This window comes from Caloenas nicobarica, chromosome 1 (genome assembly GCF_036013445.1).
Source record: "Caloenas nicobarica isolate bCalNic1 chromosome 1, bCalNic1.hap1, whole genome shotgun sequence".
In the NCBI taxonomy this organism is placed as follows: Eukaryota; Metazoa; Chordata; class Aves; order Columbiformes; family Columbidae; genus Caloenas; species Caloenas nicobarica.
Window position 1 is genome coordinate 33,205,955 of NC_088245.1, and position 21,765 is coordinate 33,227,719.

The 21,765-nt window shown below is 36.4% G+C and overlaps 1 protein-coding gene across 2 annotated transcripts in view; it reads left to right on the forward strand.

Moving 5' to 3' along the window:
• TMEM117 (transmembrane protein 117) overlaps positions 1-21,765 on the forward strand; it is a 226,276-nt gene that overhangs the window by 132,307 nt on the left and 72,204 nt on the right. For both annotated transcript variants that reach the window (XM_065646940.1, XM_065646930.1), the window contains exon 5: positions 13,256-13,353. In XM_065646940.1, coding sequence (XP_065503012.1) covers positions 13,256-13,353 — 98 coding nt within the window. The remainder of the gene's footprint in view (positions 1-13,255; positions 13,354-21,765) is intronic.

A 21,765-nucleotide genomic window follows, 5' to 3' on the forward strand; every position in this document is an offset into this window, starting at 1 on the left:
TTCTTCATCTGTTATAAAACGTTTTTGCCAATATACACAGAGGAACTGCAATGTTAATGAAAGTGTTTACAGATATTACTGTTTTTCAAGCATATATAGATTTATGTTTATATGCTTATATTAATAAACTTTAAAAATTCTGTTCCAATTTTTCAACCAACTGGCAGGGACATTTTCTTGAGAATCCTATTTATGTGAGAAGATAAATCAGGGAACCTATATTCCAGCTTTATGCGTTATACGTATACGAAGCGTCACCACTTATATTTGTCATTTATACTTGAAGTTTTACCACATTAAGTCTGCTAGATAGTCATTAAGCCAGCAGTTTGCCTCCTAGGTTAATATGTACCTAAGTTAAAATGCAAGTGCATCAGCACTAGCTTAGTTTTCCTTGGACTGTCTTTCAAACGGGAGGTGGAATAGAGTTGTCAGATACAATGTCACAGTGCTCGCATACAATCAAGCTGCTCAGTCCTGGGATTAATAATTTTAAAATACATTTTTCTGAGCAAGGATTTATGATGAACAATGAGAATTCAGAGGCATTGAAACTGGAGTCTGGCAACTGGTTCAAAGATGACCTATCATAGTCAAGGCAGAGAGGATGAGACCTCAGTAATGCAGAAAGTATGTATTTGATATAGAGTTGATATAACTTAAATAGAAAGTATATTAACTGTAAATATTTATTTACTTTACCTATGGCAATACTAGATACCCAGTAAATACAGTATTTTTTCTTTTCCCAGATAAAGTGAATTTTGTTGTCTCATACACCTTGAGAATATGCAGTTATTGCTTGAGAACACTAATAATCTGAATTTTTGCCTTCTCTTTACAGTTATAAGACAAAGGTATATTATTTTTTGAGTCCTTCTGTTTATGCTTAGTCATTGGAGAGCTTTTTATCTCTCATTTATCAATAAAAATTTCTAGAAGGTATGAAGATAACGTGATCTCGGCTCTGGAGGGGGACTTACATTTTCCCAAAATATGATGTTTCCCTCCTTGCCCTAAGAGAGCAAGGCAAACAGCTGGAGCTCAGCCAAATTGTCTACTCAGAAAAGCCCAAATGATAATGCTCCTGGGTTATGCTAATATCATAAGGGAAACATATATAAACATGGACAGGATGAATGAAATAAAGGTGATTTTAAATTGTACATTATCGCTAATCTGAGCATGTAAATATAATCTGCATTCCATTTCCTGAGAACTCTGGGGGGAAATGCAGAAGTACTTTGTCCCAAAAAACCCCCACCGAACACCTGATCTGGCTGAAGAAAAGGAGTGACTTAACAAAACAGTCAGAAGAAAGGGGATAAATACAAAACTAAAACTAGTATTTTATTTTATTTTTTAGACGTAAAAAGGTCAAAGCTTAAGAAAAAATAAGGCAGTCTTGTTATATATTCTCCATGGTATTATGCTAAATGTAAAACAGCTTAGCAGCTTTGTTAGAAGCTGCTTACCAACACTATTAATACATAATTTTGCGGTTATTGGAGTACATTCATTATTGCTTTGTAAAGACAGAATTTAAGATACCAATTGTGAACCCTTCAAAAGTTGTGGAATGAGAAATGGCCAAAGCCTAAGTAACATGTTCAGAGGTCAACTGGTTTTCAACTAAATACCAGCCAGACAATTTTCAACAGAAGGTGCACAAACTTATGCAAAACACTGATTAAAATGCTTAATCAAGTAAGCTAAGATGACAAACAAGACCAGCTGTAGAGCAAAGATTGTACCGTATCAGCTGTGCACACGGCATGGTACAGCCTTAAGAAATGTCCACATGAGAAGTAATAATTGACCAAAAATTGTTTTTCAAAAGAGAATCTGATAAAAAAATCTGCTTTATACCATGTCGATAAAGCAGCATTCTTTAATGCTGCTTCGTAACATCTGAACTTTTAAGGAAACCAACTTTCGCTTTCATGTAAAGTTGGTCTCCTTGAGATTTTTCTCCTTTATTCTTTTCTAAAGAATATATTGTTTTTCTCTACAGTGCGTCTTATGAATATGTATAAGATAAAAGTATGTTTTAATGAGTGACCATTCATATAGCTTTGTGTGTAGACAATAGATAAAAATAAACATGTCAAACAAATGGCAAATAACTGTGCAACCGTGATCTAATGTTATTTGCATTCTTCTAAATTATATCAATCCTGCTTCCTCATGGAATGAATGTTTACAGATAGATAGTGATGAATATGAAGCCAGGAAAGAAAACTTGAAAAAAGTCTTGATTCTTTGTTTGTATAAGAGAGACTCAGTTTCAAATGAAAGCATCGGCACAGACTTTATAATGTAGAAGACTGAATAACGACTGTATATTAAGAACTGTGTTCTCAAGTGTGCTTAAAAGTGGAATAAATTTCCTTCCATTGTCTTTGAATGTTCTGTTTGCCCTGAGGTCCTGACATTCTTTCGCTCCTTATTGTCTAAAGAAACAAAAATACAAAGTTCTGCCTATGCTTGGGTAACCAAGCACTTTGGTTAAAGACTGCTATTTTCTATGGCCAAGGGGATGTGAGAAATCAATGTTACTACCAATCATTTCTAGCCATCCTTGACTTGTCAGCCAGCAAAACCTAGTATCTACTTACTGTCAAATTGGCTGTGGAACATCTTTCAGCACAAGTCCAGAAGGAAGTATAAAATCCTGTCCCTAGAGTTACAGCAATTTCTCTCAGCTCTCATCTTGCTGTATCTCCTTTTTCAAAATATCCTCTAGCAACCCAACTAGTACTTAAGAATTCTTCACAAACTGTTATCCCCTGTGTATATTCAATATTCTTCCCAAACAAGGATCAGTACGAAACATTTTAGTTGTATCCATTAATGTTTAATAACCAGCTTTCCCCTTTGGTGTTTTTTATACAAAAAGATATCAATATTCCCAGTTGTTAAAAATTGTAATATTTTGTCTTGACTCTGCAGTAGCAGGAATTTTATCTGAAAGCCAAAATTTGGAATTTTATGTGACTATGAGAGTGTTTTATCTTCCACTTTGTTTCAAGGCATTGCATTTGGTGGGAAGTCTTTGAAAACACAGACCTTAAAACCTAAATGCAAATAAAAGGAAACTTAATGATGTTATCTTTCTTAATTTGGTATATCTGAGCTGGACCAATCTCATCATTTTAAAGGAATAGCAATATCACTATGTTTGAAACCCTATAGGCCTCCAGTATTATTATTCTTTAATAGAGACAATTTAAATGATGATCTCCATTTTCTGAATAATTAATCCCAAAAGTTCCCTATTCAGGGAATAGGGACATTTTGTGTTCCTCTTTCAGCACTGAACAATCCCAGTACAGTTTAAGACTAATCACTATTTCTCTGCTTTTTGAAAAGATACTACATTCCTTTTGTGCATTTTGATGGATATTTTTACATTTTAATTATAATTTAACGTGTTAAAAATTGACTGTCTGAATGTTCTTAAAGAACAGAATCTGACACAGAAAATAGTTGACTGACTTTTTCAAAGTGAAATATTTGTTACTCAGAATAGCAACTGACTTTGTAACAGCATCTTGAGATTTTCCTCTGTTGAAGTGGAATTGGTACAAATCACCTTCCACAGAGTACTTTCCATTTACACTCTTGATTCTGGAAGTAAGACCAAAGTAATTTTTTTTTTTAATGGATATTGGACAAAACTGTGACCATGCTCGCACATCAAGCGCATAATTGTACAGGAAATGTGGTCAAATAGAAGGATTTCTAAATCGGATTGTGTTTTCAATGTGGTTGTAGCTTCAGTGTATAAGGGCAATTAAAAACAATTAATAATGCTGCCCATAAATTGGGCAAAAGACCAGGAGCTGAGCGGAAAATTATTTTAGTTGTATAATCCCTTGTAGTGTGATAAAGAAAATACTGTAAAGAGCCATGGGAAGGTTTTTAAGAAGTTCTTCATGAATTTTTTCAGTTTGTTTTCTGTTAACAGTTTTCATTTTCAAGTTAGTATTTCTAGAAACTATGAGAAACTTGTTCAGAATTGTTCTCATTCTCTACTTTGAGTGAAAATATAATCATATAGTAGCTGTGTTTGTTGAGTGCAGGACAGAAAAGGCCACGTAAAGAAAGGTTCAAGTTGCCATTTACTTATTCTGAAGCTACAGCTTCTCTGTGCCAGGCACCGTGAAGAAGTGAAATGGATTGAAACCACTCTGAGCTGTCAGCACATCACAGCTCTGAACCAACTGGAAAAGCAGCGTGGTGTCAGCAGCATGGAGATGGATTTTCCTTTAATTAGGCTCTTTGTTCTGGCAAGAGGAAGCAGGCGGGTGTCTCAGCAGAGTGGCCTGTGTGCCTCCCGCACGTCACTGGGGACCTCCCAGTCTTCCGATGGTTCTCCTGTGGCTCACGTACCTGGGTGTGAGAGAGTGGTGGAAGACAGAGGGTGAACGCCAGAGCTCGAAATGGTATCCTTCATTTTTATTTCAACTGATGAATTCATTTTTACCAGTTTCTGCATGATGTAGACACCAACAGAGATTTTTGAAAGATGTGCTTATGCTACTTATATTTACTCTAGTTAATGTTTGCTGTTGATCTAGAACACACTGTGTAAAGTGAAAACAATTCCAAACAATCAAGTGGCAAAACATACCCATTATATCTCACATTCACTCAGCTTCTCCACAAGAAGATACTTCCTCAACAGTAACTAAGTGGAAGTTAAATAGAGAAGAAAACAGCAACATCCCATATTATTCATTAGTAGTATGCTACTGTCACAGAAGTTTCTTCTTTCACTCCCTCGTCTGCCATAGAATCACTTTAACACTATGTCCTCACTGGAACTGTTGCTTCTATCATCCATTAGGTCACCAAATAGAATTAAGAAGTATTAGCGGGAAAGGGAAAGGCAGGTGAAAAGGCACCTAGTGGCATATGTGTTGTCACTTATGGACACCAACATTTTTCTGAAGAACAAAACTACAATTGTCAGAACAGCAAATTATGACCTTCTGGCAAATCAAAGCATAGACTACACAAAAGAAGTTGCACTGATGGTTTGCAAGTATAACTGTGAGTCTCTGAGGGCATCATGATACAGATAAAAATGTTGCCACTGCCCAAGAGGAGCAGTTAAAGGCCCATGCAGAAAGCTGCTTGCATCAGTTACAGCACATGAGAGCTTTCAAGTCTTATCAAGAAAATTGTTAAATGGAGATGTTGAAAGAAGGCAGACCTGAAATTAAATCTGATCAGTAGGAACCTTTATCTTGTGAACATGTCTTGCATGGGACACCTTCCTGTCTTGGTAGCTGATGTTTGACATTCTTTAGATACATGCCTAAACCAGTAGCTTGCTCCACAGAAGGTAAATTGGTAAACTTCCTGTTTGCAAAGTCCAGAACTCTCTTGAGAGAGAGATAAGTTCACCGTGTTGATACATCCAGAACTGTTGTCAATCTACCAAGAACAGTTCAGCATCTATGTTGTATTAAGCCAAATCAAACCAGATTTTTTCCCAGTTTTTCATTGCTACTGTAGTGACCTTCCTGAGCTCTGTGTCCTTTATGAGATCAGTCATTTGATCTTGTCTGTGATTTGCAGACACATTCAGACATCAAAATATTGCTTAGGTTAAGACAGTCTCAGGGAGTGAATCACACCTTAGTTACTATGTGCCACCATTTAGTGTATAGTTTCATATATGCTAAAACAAATACTCCTATGTTTGTGTGATTTGACTGTACAGCTGTGAGCCTGGAATCTGTATGTTGCTGTAATTTGGAGGTAAATGTGGAAATGCTCACAATCCTGCAGTATTCTAAGATATAATGGATCTCACTCTAACTTAAAAACTACTACTTGCATTTTGCTTAAATATTCCCATTCAGTGTGAACACCTTTTGAACATTCTGTCCTTTCCATCAAGGTAGCAGAGGCTACCTATTTGCTCATCACATGCTGGCTCAATTCTTTCTTCAGTGCTTTGCTTTGTAGCTAGGTGTACAAGATTCACAGGCTGAAAGAAAGGATAAATTGCAAAAGGGTCTGATTCTGTAGCTACAGGTGATGAGGAGTCCTGAAGGCTCATTCTTACCCAAGGCACTTGGTGTGTTTTTTGCATTAAATCAGTGGATAAAGCCTATAACACTGGTTAAAATTAAAGCACTGGTGTATCTGAGACTAAAAATGGGCACTCCCCTTTGATATCTTTAATCAATAGTCTACCATGCAAAAAGTAAAACAATGCATCTTTGGCATCGTTCCCTAGAGAGCTCTTCATTTTAAATCTCAAAACCACAGAAATACATACTGTGGAAACCTGAGTCAAGCACTAGGCAAGTACCTCTGTATCTGGTGTTTGCATTGGCTGACTCTGCTCACCAGATTGGATACCCTTTTGTGATATGACTTGTCGGTTCTCGACAATCCTTTGCCTGGTTCCCTCCAGGACCTGCCCAAGGAACTTGGATTCTCTATGTTTGTCTGAATCAGCCTCCTGAGGGCAAAAGCCTAATTTTCAGGCATAGGATGTGTGAATATGGCCCTTTGCCTGTGATGGACCCTCATTCCTAATGAGCCATCACGCGTTTCATTAACTAAGTCAATGCCACTTTGATGAGAAACACTAGGAAATGTAGGAAACAAGGTTGGGATTCATATTACCAGACTTCCAGTGTCAGCAGTGTGAACATTTGAGCAGGTTCTGTTTTAGAGTGAAGAAAAATAGGTACATCTTTACAACAGAACCCATTTTGAAATGAGCTGTGCCTCAGAGATGCTTTTTTTCTTTTCGCTGACTATTAAAAGAATCTGCATTGGTCTAGATGCATATGGCATATGTGCACCAAACACAGCATGACTTGGGTCTCTGGCCTTTTACCAAAACCACCAAGCTCCCTGAACGAGTACAGCAAACTCCTGCCATGTCAGCCTAAGATGGAACTGAGTTGAATGCCTTGAATAAAAATCATGGTGTGGCTTTATGCCCTACACTTTGGAATATGTGGTATTACCCAGACCTCTGCTTCTGCATTTGTGACACTAATAGGGTAAAGCAAGAAGAAAGAATTTTCTGAAACATGGTATCGGTGGTTATATAAACAGCAAGTGCTTGCCTCATGGCAGTCGGTATGTTTTTGTTGCATATATACAGTGATTTCTGTGCACAGTAGGGACTTGAAACATGATAGGAAATGAGGTGGTGCAGGTTGGTATTTTTTTTTTTGCCAAAGCCCTACTTCAGTTGTACAATTGTTCCTAAACAGTTATTGATATTTATAAAGTGTCAAGGAATTTCCACTTCAAAGAAAATTCTTCTTCTTTTTTGTTTGTTTTAGATTGATTTAAAAAAATCTATTCAGGAGTTATTTCTGCTGATATCGAAATACAAAGTATAATTTCCAGAATAACTTGAATAGACCTAAAATAATTGCAGACCAGATTTCTCCCTAACTCACCTTTTGATATTTAAAGAAGTTTTTCACCAAAAGTTGATTGTGGGCTAGACACTGGCTGTGTGGAGCATTCTGTCCTAACTTGAATTGGAAAATGAAAGGAAGTGCTGACGGGAGACTTTTGTAAGCTTGAGCCTAAAATGCATATATTTGTAGTTATTCATCTCTTGTTCCTGAGTTGTTATCCCTGCATGGATTGTGACTATAGCAGAAACTGCTATGATAATATTCAAAAACCAAATCAAGATCTGCTGGCTAAAGAAGAAGAGGATTTCTGCTTCCTCAGTGGGCGAAGAAATAAATTTGCATGGGTCAGTAAAGATGGCAATAATTAATATAACCACCTTGGTGTTTATACAAAAGAGGTTCTTTAACTGGTGGAAATTCGGATGTAAGACAGTGCACGTGTGCAAATGCAGGGGATCAGGAGAGTAATAGCTCGTAACATTCTGGAAACATTTTATTGGTGGGAAATGTGGAAATGCACAAAATAATACTGAGGGCTGTTGAAGAAGCAACGAAAGTGAACCATAATATTATTTATCATTCATATTAATCACTGAATTGTGACAGGAAGTTAGTGTTGTTTTTCAGGATTTACCTATTGTTAAATCAATACATGTTAGTAAGATAAGAACAATGTGTTGGCTCCGATTAAAATGAGAAAATAATTAAAGAGTAGATTGAAGGGGCCCTATTTTATCTTTGTGATTGCTGTTGGTTTGAAAATGCAAATATAAAAAGATAACACAAGCTCGAATGTTTTCCGGGTAGGAATAAAACTACATTAAGAATGTTTCAAAATGTAAGAAGCAGACAAAACTACTTTAAAATCTAGCAGCATATTTACAGCTGACTATTAATATTATCTTGAAAAATATCATCCTCCTTACAGATCAGTAAACCTAAGCACAAATATTTGTTACATTTGTTTCCAAACATTTACACATTTAGTATATTCCAAAATGCAGCAGAGTGGATTAAAACAAATTAACAGTTATTTCTGAAGGATGCGTAATGAAGTTTTTGATACTTCTGCTCAACTGCCAAAAACAATTTAATAATTAAAGAAGGCATTTCATATTATCATTTTGTAAGCCATGGAAGTGTTGGTGTATGATCCACAGAAGATAGTTTTTTCCCTAACATCCACATGAAAAAGCATAAAATTATTTTCCATATAGGTTACTTTTGTACATCAAGTGAACAGCTCTGCAGTTTTTAAATATCTCAAAGAAGATGAAGAAAAAAATGATGGATAGAAGCTTTTAATGACTGAATACTAAATGTTTCCCTGGTTTGGTATATGACTGCTATGATGTAGTATAGTACTTGAAGACTGAGATATGATAAAGAATTGATGTGTAGTTAGCGGGACACCTATATATAGCTCTTACCTAAAAGCAGATAGCAGCAAAGCAAAGGGAGTGTATGCACTCAGCCATATATTATACATTACCTCTCATTGGCTTCACACTGACTTCAGGAAACATAATTACTTTAACCTGATTTAGCCCCACTCACTAGAAAAAAAAAAAGGCGTACTTTTCAGAAACACGTAAGTGGTGTTGAGTCTTTGCAAAAGACGTCAAGGGGTTCTTTTGATGTGGAACATTGTGCTGCATGAAACGAAGCAACGTGCACACGCCCGCTCTGGGAAGCTGCCCTCGGACCTGCCCCAACACTCTCGCATCTCCATCAGTTAAATTCCTCAGTTGCAGGACTGCCACTTAAGAACTATTTAAAGGCTGAGTTTCAAATTAAACTAATTTACTTCTACTGATGAAGAGGTTTATTATTTAAAATAAGATATTTCAAAATTATAAAATGATTAAAATAGAAAAAATTAACACTTATTACTGGAGTCATGTACTTGACAGTGGCAGATATACGTATTTTGCCAAATGCAGAGTTATTCAGGCTACTCCATTTTCCAGCAATAGCACCATGATGTCTTGTCCTCCTGGCTGAGTAGTTGCGTATGAACAACTTCTTTACTGATACGAGATATTGGAGTCCTTTTGTCCATTAGACCTTTCACTGCTCATTACTGTATAAAAATAATTTAAAAGGTTTCAGAGTTCACCACTAGGTTTGTATTTCCAGGCTTTTCCTGTGAATCTTGGCTTCTACATTCTATTAAATGCCGGTGGGCTGCTCTTACCCTGTTTTGAAGATTTGCGAATAAAGAAATGGAAATTCTTCACTGAGTGTTGGTCTCTGCTTAATGAATGTTACAGCGTGGAATACATCACATCCTAGAGAGCTTGTTCAGAGTCCGTTTCTCTTTCAAGATACAGTTTCTGCAGTTGCTTATGTGCAGAAATGCTACTATGAATCTATCCAATGTACTTTTATACTTCTAGGTTTCTAAAATGCAATTTGGCAGATGAAAAGAGCTTGGCCAGCACCTCATGCCCCATTAGTTTTCCAGGAATTACCAGTTTGCGCTCTGAAGGTGACAGCATAGTTCCTACTAGCGAAGAATTTGGAAGATACTTTGAAAGTGCGACCAAAGTATTAGGTCACCTTTTTTTATTGATTTTTTTTTTTTTTAATTAAAGTTTCACTTGCAGTTAGCTTATTAATTGAAAAGATACTTAGCCTTACCTGAAACTCCCACTGCAGATATTGACTTTGCTGGGAAGGATCCCGTTGACATACAACACAGCATCGTTTGACATGACTGTCTAGGGCAGAGAGATCTAAAGTATGTGCTGAGCATCCTGAGCAATAATTCAAAGAGCAACTACACAGAAGAAGTAAACAATCCTTAAGGACTCTTATTGTTCCATTTAGTATATCTCAGGTGCCTTAAGTATCCTACTGTTTTGTTGAGGTTTTTTGAAGTTTTTATAATTTTGCTTTCTGCAAAATTTGCTTGTGCTTTTTGTCTGTGTAAGTTACATGCTCTGAACATGACTTTGAGTCCCGGGTTCTTTCTTCTATAAGATATGACATAGTTTCTCAAATTATTGTAGTATATCATATCAAAATGAACCATTTAATTTTCTGCAACAAAAATTGTGAATCATGACATTTTGATACCCATTTAATGATAGTAATATTCCTTTTTAAAAGCATTATATTTATCTTCATAGTTAATGTGAAGTGAATGATATGAATAGTTAATAAAGTTTTTGTTGTTTTTTTTGTTTCGTTTTTGGGGGTTTTTTTTGCGAAGTGAAATTTAAGATACCATAAGATATTACAATATATTGCAAGGCATACTCATTTTTTATGATGATATTTTGCTGTGGCATGTGTGTAACTTAAAAAGCCAGAGCATGTGTATTTTGCAGTTTGTGCACTTTAATAAACTGCAAACATTTCTCTCATGAGGCACTAAATAAAATGAGAGTACACAGTCATTATATGTAGGGGCCATTCCTTTCTGAATTGAAGCAGTGTAATTAATTGATTAAAGTATATCACATCTCTTAGTTCAAGAAAAAAATACATTACTTAATTACTTTGTAAGTGGCTTTCCCTGTTTTATCTTGATTCTGTAGGATGCATGCATACGTAGAATTACTAGGTGATCAATTGTTTTTTATTCCTGAGTATCCACAGTGTTTTCAAATATAGTTGACTAAAAAAGAGAGAAAAGTTTGCTGGCCAGTAATTGCATCGTGAAATACAAAGAGAGGGGGAAAAAATGCACACTTATGCATCTCTTTATGCTAAGTTGTGCAAATTAAATTAAAATTTATATATTTTTTCTTTTTATAAAAACGTTATTATCATTCTAACAGCAGCAATGAGGTTTTGATGTTCCTATCTAAAACTTATTTGCACAATATGACAGTGTTGAGTGCTTTTCTCCCATGAACTGTTTTCCACAGTGACTGTCCTTGACCAAACCAGAAAATGAATTTGATTTCTCTAATGCAAAAGGTAATTGGATTTCCCTTTATGGAATGCATCCTTTTAATGACTGTCTCTGCTTCAGTCAATTTAGCTGCAACCAACCTGACATTGATCTGGTGATATGACTTTAAATAAATGCCAAATCTGGGAGATGAAAGACCAACTGTCTGATATCAGAAAGAACATTTCCTGCCTCATCTTTCCATTTTCCTCAGAAAATGTCTCCTTCTTGAATGTCATTTTTATGAAACATGCAACTCTAATAATTGGTCATGCAGCAGCAGATTGCATCCTTCTACCAAATGTAATAAGTATTTCCCAGAAAGTGTCCGGAAAAAATATTTTGAAAATGGAATAAAAACTCTCAAAATATCTGTTCTTCTTTGCAAATATTCATTACTATGCAGACTCTTCCTAAGAGAAAAAGGTATTACTGAAGTAGTGGATTAAATCTTCACAGAGGCCTTGTTCAGCATTAAATATTTATCAAAATATTTATTTAGATAATAAGGATCTTATAAAGAAGTATCATAGTATGCTGATCAGAAAAAAGATTTACCTATATAAAACAATTAGGAAAGATGGTATTTCAGGGTATAATCTGTTCTTTCTTCAGGCTAGACTTAATGGAATCATAAAATCCTAGAATGTGTTTTTTCTATTTATGTAACATATTCATTATCCTTTGGCCTGAGTCCCAATTGGAATTGGAACCAAAATTTAGGAGCTGAATGTAGTTTGTATGTAGTTTTAATTTAATCATGGGCCGTGTGTTCTTTTTGATAAACACTGTCAATGTCATTGATTGAAAGTGATAGCTCACACTCTGGATAGTAAACTGGATTTTAAAAACTCTATATCTCAAAATAAATGTAGTGGAGAAAAAAAAGAATTATTGACTTCAGTTTGAAGTTACTTCCTTCTGAAATCTTATGAAGAGTTATTTTCAGACTAATCAAAACAGTTCATTATTTTCCACTGCATACTAATACCAGTGACAGATAGTAAGAATTTGTTTTACTTATCTGAATTTTTAAGCAGGTGCTCACCCCTGTTTCTTTTATCTGTTCAATTATTTCTTAATCTCTACGTATGGGTAGGTTTTTTACTCTTCTGGATGTTTCGCACAATGGAACTGGTGAGTTTACTGTAATATAACTTTCGGTGCTTCTTAGTACAGTTACTTGAAGTAAATGGATATGAAAACACAGCACCCCAAAGGTGCAAGCGCCTAGGGGTATTCACCTCCCTCATTTAGCTGAAAGGCATTTTTAATACTTTCGTGTTCCACCCAGATGCAGTGCATGCATACGAGTCTCTGGACAGAGAAACAGATGGTCTCTTTAGATAGGAATTATGAAGATGAGAATAAATATTTCATACTTTTTAAATTTCATGCAAGTTTTGAGGGATTTTCGTGTCTCTAGTCCCAAGCGTGCTTGTCTTACTGACACCAGGAAGTGAGAAGAGATGATAAATGGCATATAGTGCTTAATTCGTAAGCTTGCAGTGCTGGCTGCAGCTCTGATTTCAAGAGTGGAAATTCTACTGATGTTGTTCTCAGGGAAGTGAATCCCCCCGCCCAGACTGGACTGGAAACCTTCATAGCCATAGGGAAATGTAGCCTATGGACAGCAGTTTTTTGTAACTTTTAGACTAGTTCCTCTTCTTATCTTTGGATCTCCACAGGTTTCCGTGTTCCTTAAGGAGCTGTGTGCACTTCTAGGGGCAGCATATGTAGGCCAATATACTTTATCTTGATTGCAAATAACACTGGAGATGCTACTGTCTAACTGTCTAACTACTGTCTACTGTCTAACTATTAAAATTATCAGAACTGAAGCAGGTGTGTCATACATAAAAGAAAGTGTTCGTAAAGTCCATGTTAGTACTTTCTTTTGTGACACCTATTTAACGATGTATTATTTCTTCTTTCCCCGCAGGTCACTGATATGATGCTTCAGGACAAACCCTATCCAGACTGGGGAAAGTCTGCCAGAGCTTTCTGGAAGAAAGGAAACATTAGGATCATTTTATTCTGGTAGGAAAACAGTAAAATCAAATTATTGGAAATGAACCTTTTACAGAACATCCAAAACCATATCTTCTAATTGTCTGTGACAGTAAGAAATATAAATGGAATATATGGCTGGAAAAAATGAGACTTAGTCTTTAACAAAAATTTAAACATTCCGAAAGTTGTACATGAGTGAACAATTCCTAATCAGAATAGTTGGTGTAAAAATATAATTTCAAAGTGGGTTTATACTGGTTTTTTTATATCTTTGATGCTTTTTATAACTGAGTTGCGAAATTTTTGCTATGTGTGGTAATATTTAGGTGTCCCATTGTCAGTCCTTGTAATTACAGTAAGTTGATGTGTCCTTTTGTGACCTTGACATTAATTGTAGCAATTCTTTGAATTAGCACATTAATGGGATTTCAAATGGTGAGTCATCTTCAGATTATTAAGAAAAATATTTAAAAATCAATGGGAAAAATTGTGAGGCATAAGCATTTATTTGATGCCAAATGTAGTCTCTTCCAGGTAAATTGTAACTGTTAAAACAGAAAACAAATTGTAACAGGAAAAAATGAAAGATGGAAAATGTATAGGGTAAGAAGCAGTCTGAAGACCTTATAGCTGAAGATGAAACTGCGAAGATTTTTTTCATCTACATTTGAAGCAGAAAACCTCGTGAAAATATCAGTAGATGTGCTGTTTTTTGAAGAGTAGATTTAGAAGGAATTGTTACAGAGAAGTTGAAAGATTTATTTACATGGCTTCTGCTACAGAAAATTGAATGAAATATCTATACTTTTCAAGCAGTAAAAATAAGATATTGTATTCAATTGAGGCAATTAAAGGAAATGATAAGAGAAGTTTAAAGACTATAAAGAAAGCAGAATCAGATGGCTGATCGGCTGCAAACAAGGTTTATAAGGAACTGAAGGGGCTGAGCTGTTGCAAATTTTACCAGCACTTAATTGCCTATTGAAAAACTGAATGTTAAAATTTGGCTACTGGTTTTTGTTGGTCGCGGTGGTGGTTGTTTTTGTTGTTGTTTGTTTGTTTGTTTTCCCGACAAACTAGAATTATTGTACTGGCCTGTAAGTCTGTGTTCAGTATTAGCTAAATGCATTGAATACATCATCAATAATAGTATCATGAGCAAAACTCTAGATTAAATTTTGCTAAAAGAAGCCAGCAGAGCTTTGCTGAAAGAAAACCTTCTCTAATCTGTTAGAACTCTTTGAACATGTCATCAAAATAATGAATGAGGAAGAAATGCTTGATCTAATTTATTTGGACTTTCAAAAGGCTTTTGACAAGGTTCTTTACTGAAGGCAATTAAGAAAACTAGTAAGCCCCATGGAGTGTGCCGAACTTTTAGGAATCAGCTCAGAAACGTGCAATGAAAGATATAATAAAATAATAATTCTCTGCTACATTGATAAGAAAGGGGAGTCCCATTATTTGATGTTAGAAGTAGTATTCAGTATTTGTATACATCATATATATTAGTGACATGACAGAATTTAAAGACGAAGTAAGTAATTCAACAAATGATAGCGTAAAAGAGGGATCTTAGAAAAGCTATTTGAAAAAAATGACATGACTGAACAGTTGAGTTATGGAGGGTGTGGGGCTCAAACAGCTCCTTGCCATCATTGCGGGAAGTGTAGAGGAAGATTCTGTCTCATTGTGCTGGGCCGGGCAAAAAGTAACACAGATGGATAAAAAAATGCTCAGACAGGTACCAAGTGGGCTAGCAATGTTCACAGTCATTTGGTTAAGTCAGCAAAAACCTCAGTCTAGAACACCATTGATTTTTTTTTTTTTTTTTGCCCTTACCTGAAGAATACCCTTGTCTGAAAGACTGGAAATGAGATTAGTTAAGAGTCACGAGAAAACTTAATTAAACAAATATACTGGAAGAATGGAAAAAAGAGTTAAAAGCAAGGTGACATGACAGGGAGATTTCAAATGTATGTGCCAGACAGGGAGAACAATAAAACACTACTGAAAGTACTTAAATATTTTTATGAGAGAGGTTTTGACTTCTTGCAGTGTGAAATGTTATAAATTCATGTTTTCTTTCAAATAATATTCACATTAACAAATCCTACCAAAAGTTTAAAAGGGAGATAAAGTAAAAAATGGTGGTTCTTTTTAAGCATGATTCTCATACTAAAAAATATGCTTAATGGGGATTTCAAAAACCTAAAGGGTGACATAAGTGCTTTTATTTTTAGCTTTAAGCAGAGAAATAAAATGGCCCTGGGCAACAGCTGACATTCTGTAAAGACATTATTTAGATAGCACACCTTAGACATCACTAAAAGTGGACTTTTTTTTTTCCCTTATAAGTAGGAAAAATAGAATGAAGAGTTAAAGTATTGATAATGTTTTCATGATACTGTGGGGTATTTGTATTTCATTTCTTGTTGCTTAAACAGTGTGATTTGAGGAGCCTCATTTTTGAAATATCCTAAATGAAGCATCCTCAATTGTTTGTCCTGCACAGTTACTAGTATGCCAAACTCCATTTATTCAGGACATTTCCTAGTGGCACACCTGTTCAGCAGAGATAGTGTAATACAGTGCACTCTATTTTAATCATTCCAAATATAGATATGTGATGCACAAACTACCTAATGTAATGAAAAATTTAGATACACACTGGAGCTGCTTTTCTGTTAATGTCATTTTTATTTTCAGGTTTACTTTGTAAAATTAGAAAATGTTTATGAAAGTACCAAAGACAGATGGATTGTCATTGGGATGAAGGCACCAACCACTTGTTTCTAACAGTTGGTCATGTGACTGCTTTGTGTTTCTCATTTGGAAATATTTTCAGCTCTCCAATGCAACTAATTAGCAAAGGTTTTCATTTAGCTTATCAACTCCTGGTTTAAATCATTCTCTGAAAACCTTGGTAGCAGCTGGTTGTTGGTTGCTCCTGAGGATTCTGGCTGCCTTTTGAATGTCTTCTCAACATAACTCTTCCACAAACAGCTCAACTATCTCAAAAATATCTATTTGCTGTTTGCCTTTGTCTAGCCCATCATTAAGGAGTTCATTGAAGCACCTTCTACTTTTTTTACAGTGAGGAGCTCTCTCTCTCTTTTTTTTTTTTTTTTAATAAAAAGGTGTCCATTTTGGTCATTTCCAGCTCTGCTCATGGCTAATTCCACCATCCAGAGGCACCTTTGTTTAATGCTGTTACCATCTATGTTATATTGCATAGTGATACAATGCAAATACAAACACACTTGCTTGCAGATTTAAGAAAGCATATTGTCAACATGGCTTTTAGAAAGCAATGAAGTATTTGAAACTCTGGTGGAATTACTGGGATGGTGCAGACATGTTTGCGGGTCACGAAAGAAAGATACCCACACAGAGTTAAATATCTGCACCACCTGGCTGGCAGTCAGATGAGGCTGCGGTAAAGAGACAACTGTCTCCAGTGCTCCGTGGTTACCACCACTACTGCAAAGTAACAAGCGTGAATTGAAATAGGCTAATTTATATTTTTTGGATGTGTTGATAATTTGGCTATTTTAGGAGAGACAATTTTTATATGACGTGAGAGAACTGACATTTGAAAGAAGCAAGATACAAGGTTCTTGAATTAAGCCAAATAAAGATCTTGGACAAGACCGATGACAAGCTGATAGCAGTAGCTAGTGATAAGTTAAATAAATAGGATTATATAGAACAGTAGTTATTTTTAATGTTAGATATTAGAGGAAGCAGAGAGAGAAGTACAATGTGAGAAGATTTCTTATTTTGCAAATAATTTTTATTCCCCTGGAACATAGAATAAGTCCAATCTACACTAAAGGTCTCTTTTAGTAAGGATTTTTAGAAGGAAACCGCTTGTTAAGACAGAAGAAAGACAAGTAAATGCATTAAAAATGAACTACAAATGGAAGAGAATAATGTTAAGTGCGTTCATGAAAAATTACTTTAAACCAATTTATTAAATAGTTATGGGGTGTTTGGTTTTGTAGTATTTATATTATTTTTCCAGGTGAACAAACCTGTGCAATATTGAGGTTTCTAGATGGTACACCAAGGTTTTCTGAGAGCATAAGGCTCTTACACATCTGCACAGGAGCGAGCTCTCGCCAGAAGTGCATGGAGGTGACATTGTTAGAGGCAGCAAATCCTAACACCACAGCATGAGCTCAGGTTATATAGCTGCCACCCGTATTAACATACAGGACTCTGCCACCGAGGCGTGTGGTTAACATCTGCCTGGTTTGTGTCTGAAATCACTGTCTCCTCATTACAATGTCTTCCACTGTGCCCCGCCACATCCTGTGAAGAATCACCAGGACATCTCTGAGTTGTGTGTGTGGTTTGGTTAATAGGCAAGACCTGCATACTCTCTCTTGACAAACTGTTCCAATATTAATTGTCCTCAAAACTTTCCTAATAGAGGATGGGGGGGATTATAGTGAGCAAGACATAAAGAGTTCTTTGTGTGAACTTCTAGCTATAGGGAAAAAAAGAACATCAACAAAAAGAAACAAGTTTATTGGAGGAAGAGAGAAGAGCTGCTGAGGTCTGTGTCACCAGGGAAGAGAAAATTGAAATTCAAAGGTAGATTATCAAATGGTGGAGTGTAGAGATAACAGTGGATTGTGCAGCTGAATATTGATTGCGGGCAGGGTGACAGAATAATATATGCAAGCTGAATGTTTGCATATGCAAGTAGCAGACTGGAATCCATTTCCATGGTGTCCCTGGGTAGATGTTCATTGTACATGTACACAATCATCAGTCTGAGAATCATAGAATCATTTAGGTTGGAAAAGACCTTTCTGATCATCAAGTCCAATCATTAGTAATGTGTCTTTGACATAGGACTCATGTCTAAAATAATACAAAGGACATGCCAACATAGAGAAGAAATAAATTAATACAGAGAATTGTAAATTTGTGATTCCCTATGTGTGCTGTGCTTGACTTTGCAAACTAAATAATCTTCTTTTAGTATGTGTTGCCATAAGCTCTCTCTGGCTTTCTTTAATAAAAAATAAAACCACACATGCTCAGAAATGTATGTTAGTAATCAGAGTACTTTGATTCAGCAAGTTAGTAACAGAGGTTTAAAAGCTTTTATTCAAATTGATTTTTCAGAGTTGCTACAGAGTACTAATTCATGCACATATGTTGTGTTTATAGAGGATTGTGTTAAACATGGGTTTGTGTAGGATTCTTAATTGGACAATATTTTATACCCTAGAAGTAGAGGAAGGTTCTTTATGAGATAAGTAGCCATGTCTTCCATACAGAAATAAATCTTGGCTTCTCTAAGAGATTTTATATTATGCACCTCTTCACATGTTTGGTTTCATAAGTTACATTTCCTTGTTCTGTACTTTCATGGTCAAGATAAATGCATACTGAACAATTATGTTCTTTTCACATGTGTGAATGTAGTTCATTCGTTTCAAAAGGCAACTTCTTAAAACATCGTTTTCATTATAGGCCGTGCTGAAAAAGTAAATTAGACATTATAGCTTCGTCAACCTAAATTATATTCTAACCCCAAAAAACCAAACCTTTCATTAAGTTCGACTAAATGTTTTTGCGATGTGGTCCCACAAATACAACTGCAGGAAACAAGAAAATATTTGTATCTATAATATACATGCATATACATACATATACATTATTCTCTCCTTATTTTGGAGGTCTTTATTCTTTCATATTTAAGTAACTTATCTTGTGATAAGACACTGACTACTGAATGGAAACCTGGAATAATCTAGAAGGCGAGGCAGATTTCGTGGTAAATAGTATAAGTAGCATAAAAAAAAAAAAAATATTTGACAATATTATTGCTCTCAGTAAATCACAGGATCACAGAATGTTTGGGGTTGGAAGGGACCTCTGGGGATCATCTAGTCCAACCCACTGCTAAAGCAGCTTCACCCAGAGCAGATCGCACAGGAATGTGTCCAGGTGGGTCTTGAATATCTCCAGAGAAGGAGACTCCACAACCCCTCTGGGCAGCCTGTTCCAGGGCTCTGGCACCCTCAAAGTAAAGAAGTTTCTCCTCGTATTCAGATAGAACCTCCTGTGTTTCAGTCTGTGCCCGTTGCCCCTCATCCTATCGTTGGGCACCACTGAAAGGAGTCTGGTCCCATCCTCTTGACATCCACCCTTGAGATATTTATAAACATTAATAAGATTCCCTCTCAGCCTTCTCTTCTTCAGGCTGCAGAGACCCAGCTCTCTTAGTCTTTCCTCTTAAAGAAGATACTCCAGCCCCTAATTATCTTTGTAGCACTCCGCTGGGCTCTCTCCAGTAATTCCTTGTCCTTCTTAAACTGGGGAGCCCAGAACTGGATGCAGTACTCCAGATGCGGCCTCACTGGGGTGGAGTAGAGGAGAAGGAGAAGCTCCTTCGACCTACTGGTCACACTCATTTTAATGCACCCCAGGATACCATTGGCCTTCTTGGCCACAAGGGCACATTGTTGACTCATGGTCAACCTGTTGTCGACCGGAACTCCCAGGTCCTTCTCTGCAGTGCTGCTTTCCAGTAGGTCTGCCGCTAACCTGTATGGCTGCCTGGGGTTATTCCTCCCCAGGTGCAGGACCCTACACTTGCTCTTGTTGAACTTCATCAGGTTCTTCTCTGCCCAGTCCTCCAGCCTGTCCAGATCTCACTGAATGGCACCACAGCTTGCTAGTGTATCAACCCTTCCACCCAGTTTGGTACCATCAGCAAATTTATTTTATTCTTACGCTTTAAACAAAGCAAATAACTTCAATTTGGATAAGAAAGACAGTAAATAAATTCTGTACTATTTCCTTTTTGTCTCAATGCAAAATATTCACTAAGGTCCTCCATAGAGGATTTATAGTGGGTAATCTGACTACTAATCTGGACAGACATTGTTAAATATATTCTGAGATGATAAATCTGTCCATGAATAGTAATTATTATATTTAGTCTGGCAGTCAAGATGTATGATTACCGTTTGTCAAGAGATGACTAAAATGTTTTTTACAGCATTTATTTAATTTCTGTGCTTAATATTACTGGTAAACTATGCTGTAATATTACAATTGCTTAACACAGAAAGATGTTGAAAATAAATCACCATAATCCAGACTACTGGACTTTCATTAAAATGGTAGTTGTTTAAGGTTTCTACCTATTTTTACTTTTCATTTAACCTTTTGAAAATATTGTATGTATACGAAAATATTGTATTATCTGAAATAATCACACCAAATTTATTGTTCAAACCTATGTTTGATCCTGTACAAACTCTCTGGTTCATCTCCTAAGGAATACTTTTCCATTTGGATAGCAGAGTGCTTTTACAGTGACTGGTATGGAAAGTAACAGTGGTCCAGACTCACCAGAATTGTTGAAGCTTGACAACCACATGAGACAGACCCATTTTTGGGACCTCATACATGAAGACTACAGTGTCAGTAATTCAGGGTTCTCCCATCTATCCGCTCTCCCCAGTGAGTACTATTTTCAGCTGTAAGCATTACTCAGTCCTCTTCTAAGATGCTCCTGCCTCCTCAGTGATTTCCAGTACAAGCAACCACTCCGGTCCCTGGGGGAACACATCTGTCCTTTTCCTTCCTCCCTTTCTCCTTCCCTCCAACATAGCAGCAGCCCAATATTCTGCCAATGTGTGCAGAAGCAAGAGAGAAAGGGCAAGGCAAACCTGGAGCTCTAAGCCAGCTGTGGGGTGGTTGGCTTCCAAGATAGCATTCACTACTCTAACATCATGGCCTGTCTCAACCTTTCCTTGGCTTTTCTAGGAAAATCCAAGGAGACAGGAGCAGCTTGGGAAATGCAGTCAGTCCACAGGCCACCCATGTGGCCACGTGTTATTCATGAACTAGTAATGCACTGCACGAGAGGTAGATGCTTTGCATGACTTTACTTATATATGAGCAGAGAGAACATATCCATATGTGAAGGGGTGTGTGTGAAAGTCTCCCATCTGTCTCACCTATCGAGAAAGAAATTTGAATCTTGCCTATGCCAGTCTAAATTTGGAAAGGCTGTATCAAGTATTTTTCCCCACTCTATTTGTGATGGGAAGAACAGTAAGACAAATTGTTCCTCACCTCACTTTTCTTCTCAGAAGGAAAAGCATTTGAGGGAGACAAAATCAAGTTTAGGGAACTCTGAGATCTCAGATTAAAAAAAAAAAAACTATAATTGCAAGATCACTTTAGCATGAGGAGTAGGAGTTATCTTGCTCAAGTAACATACAGTGGTCTCATCCTTTTTATTTTTTTCTGATGGAGACTCCTACAGATCAAACAAAAAATATATGTTGTTTCTTACTTGCATTTGAATGAGTAAGAGAAGGGTTGGCAGAGGGGGAGAGTGAGTGTAGCGTGGCAGCTTTCCTCTGGTGTGAAGTAGGACACGTGTGCACATCCACGCGT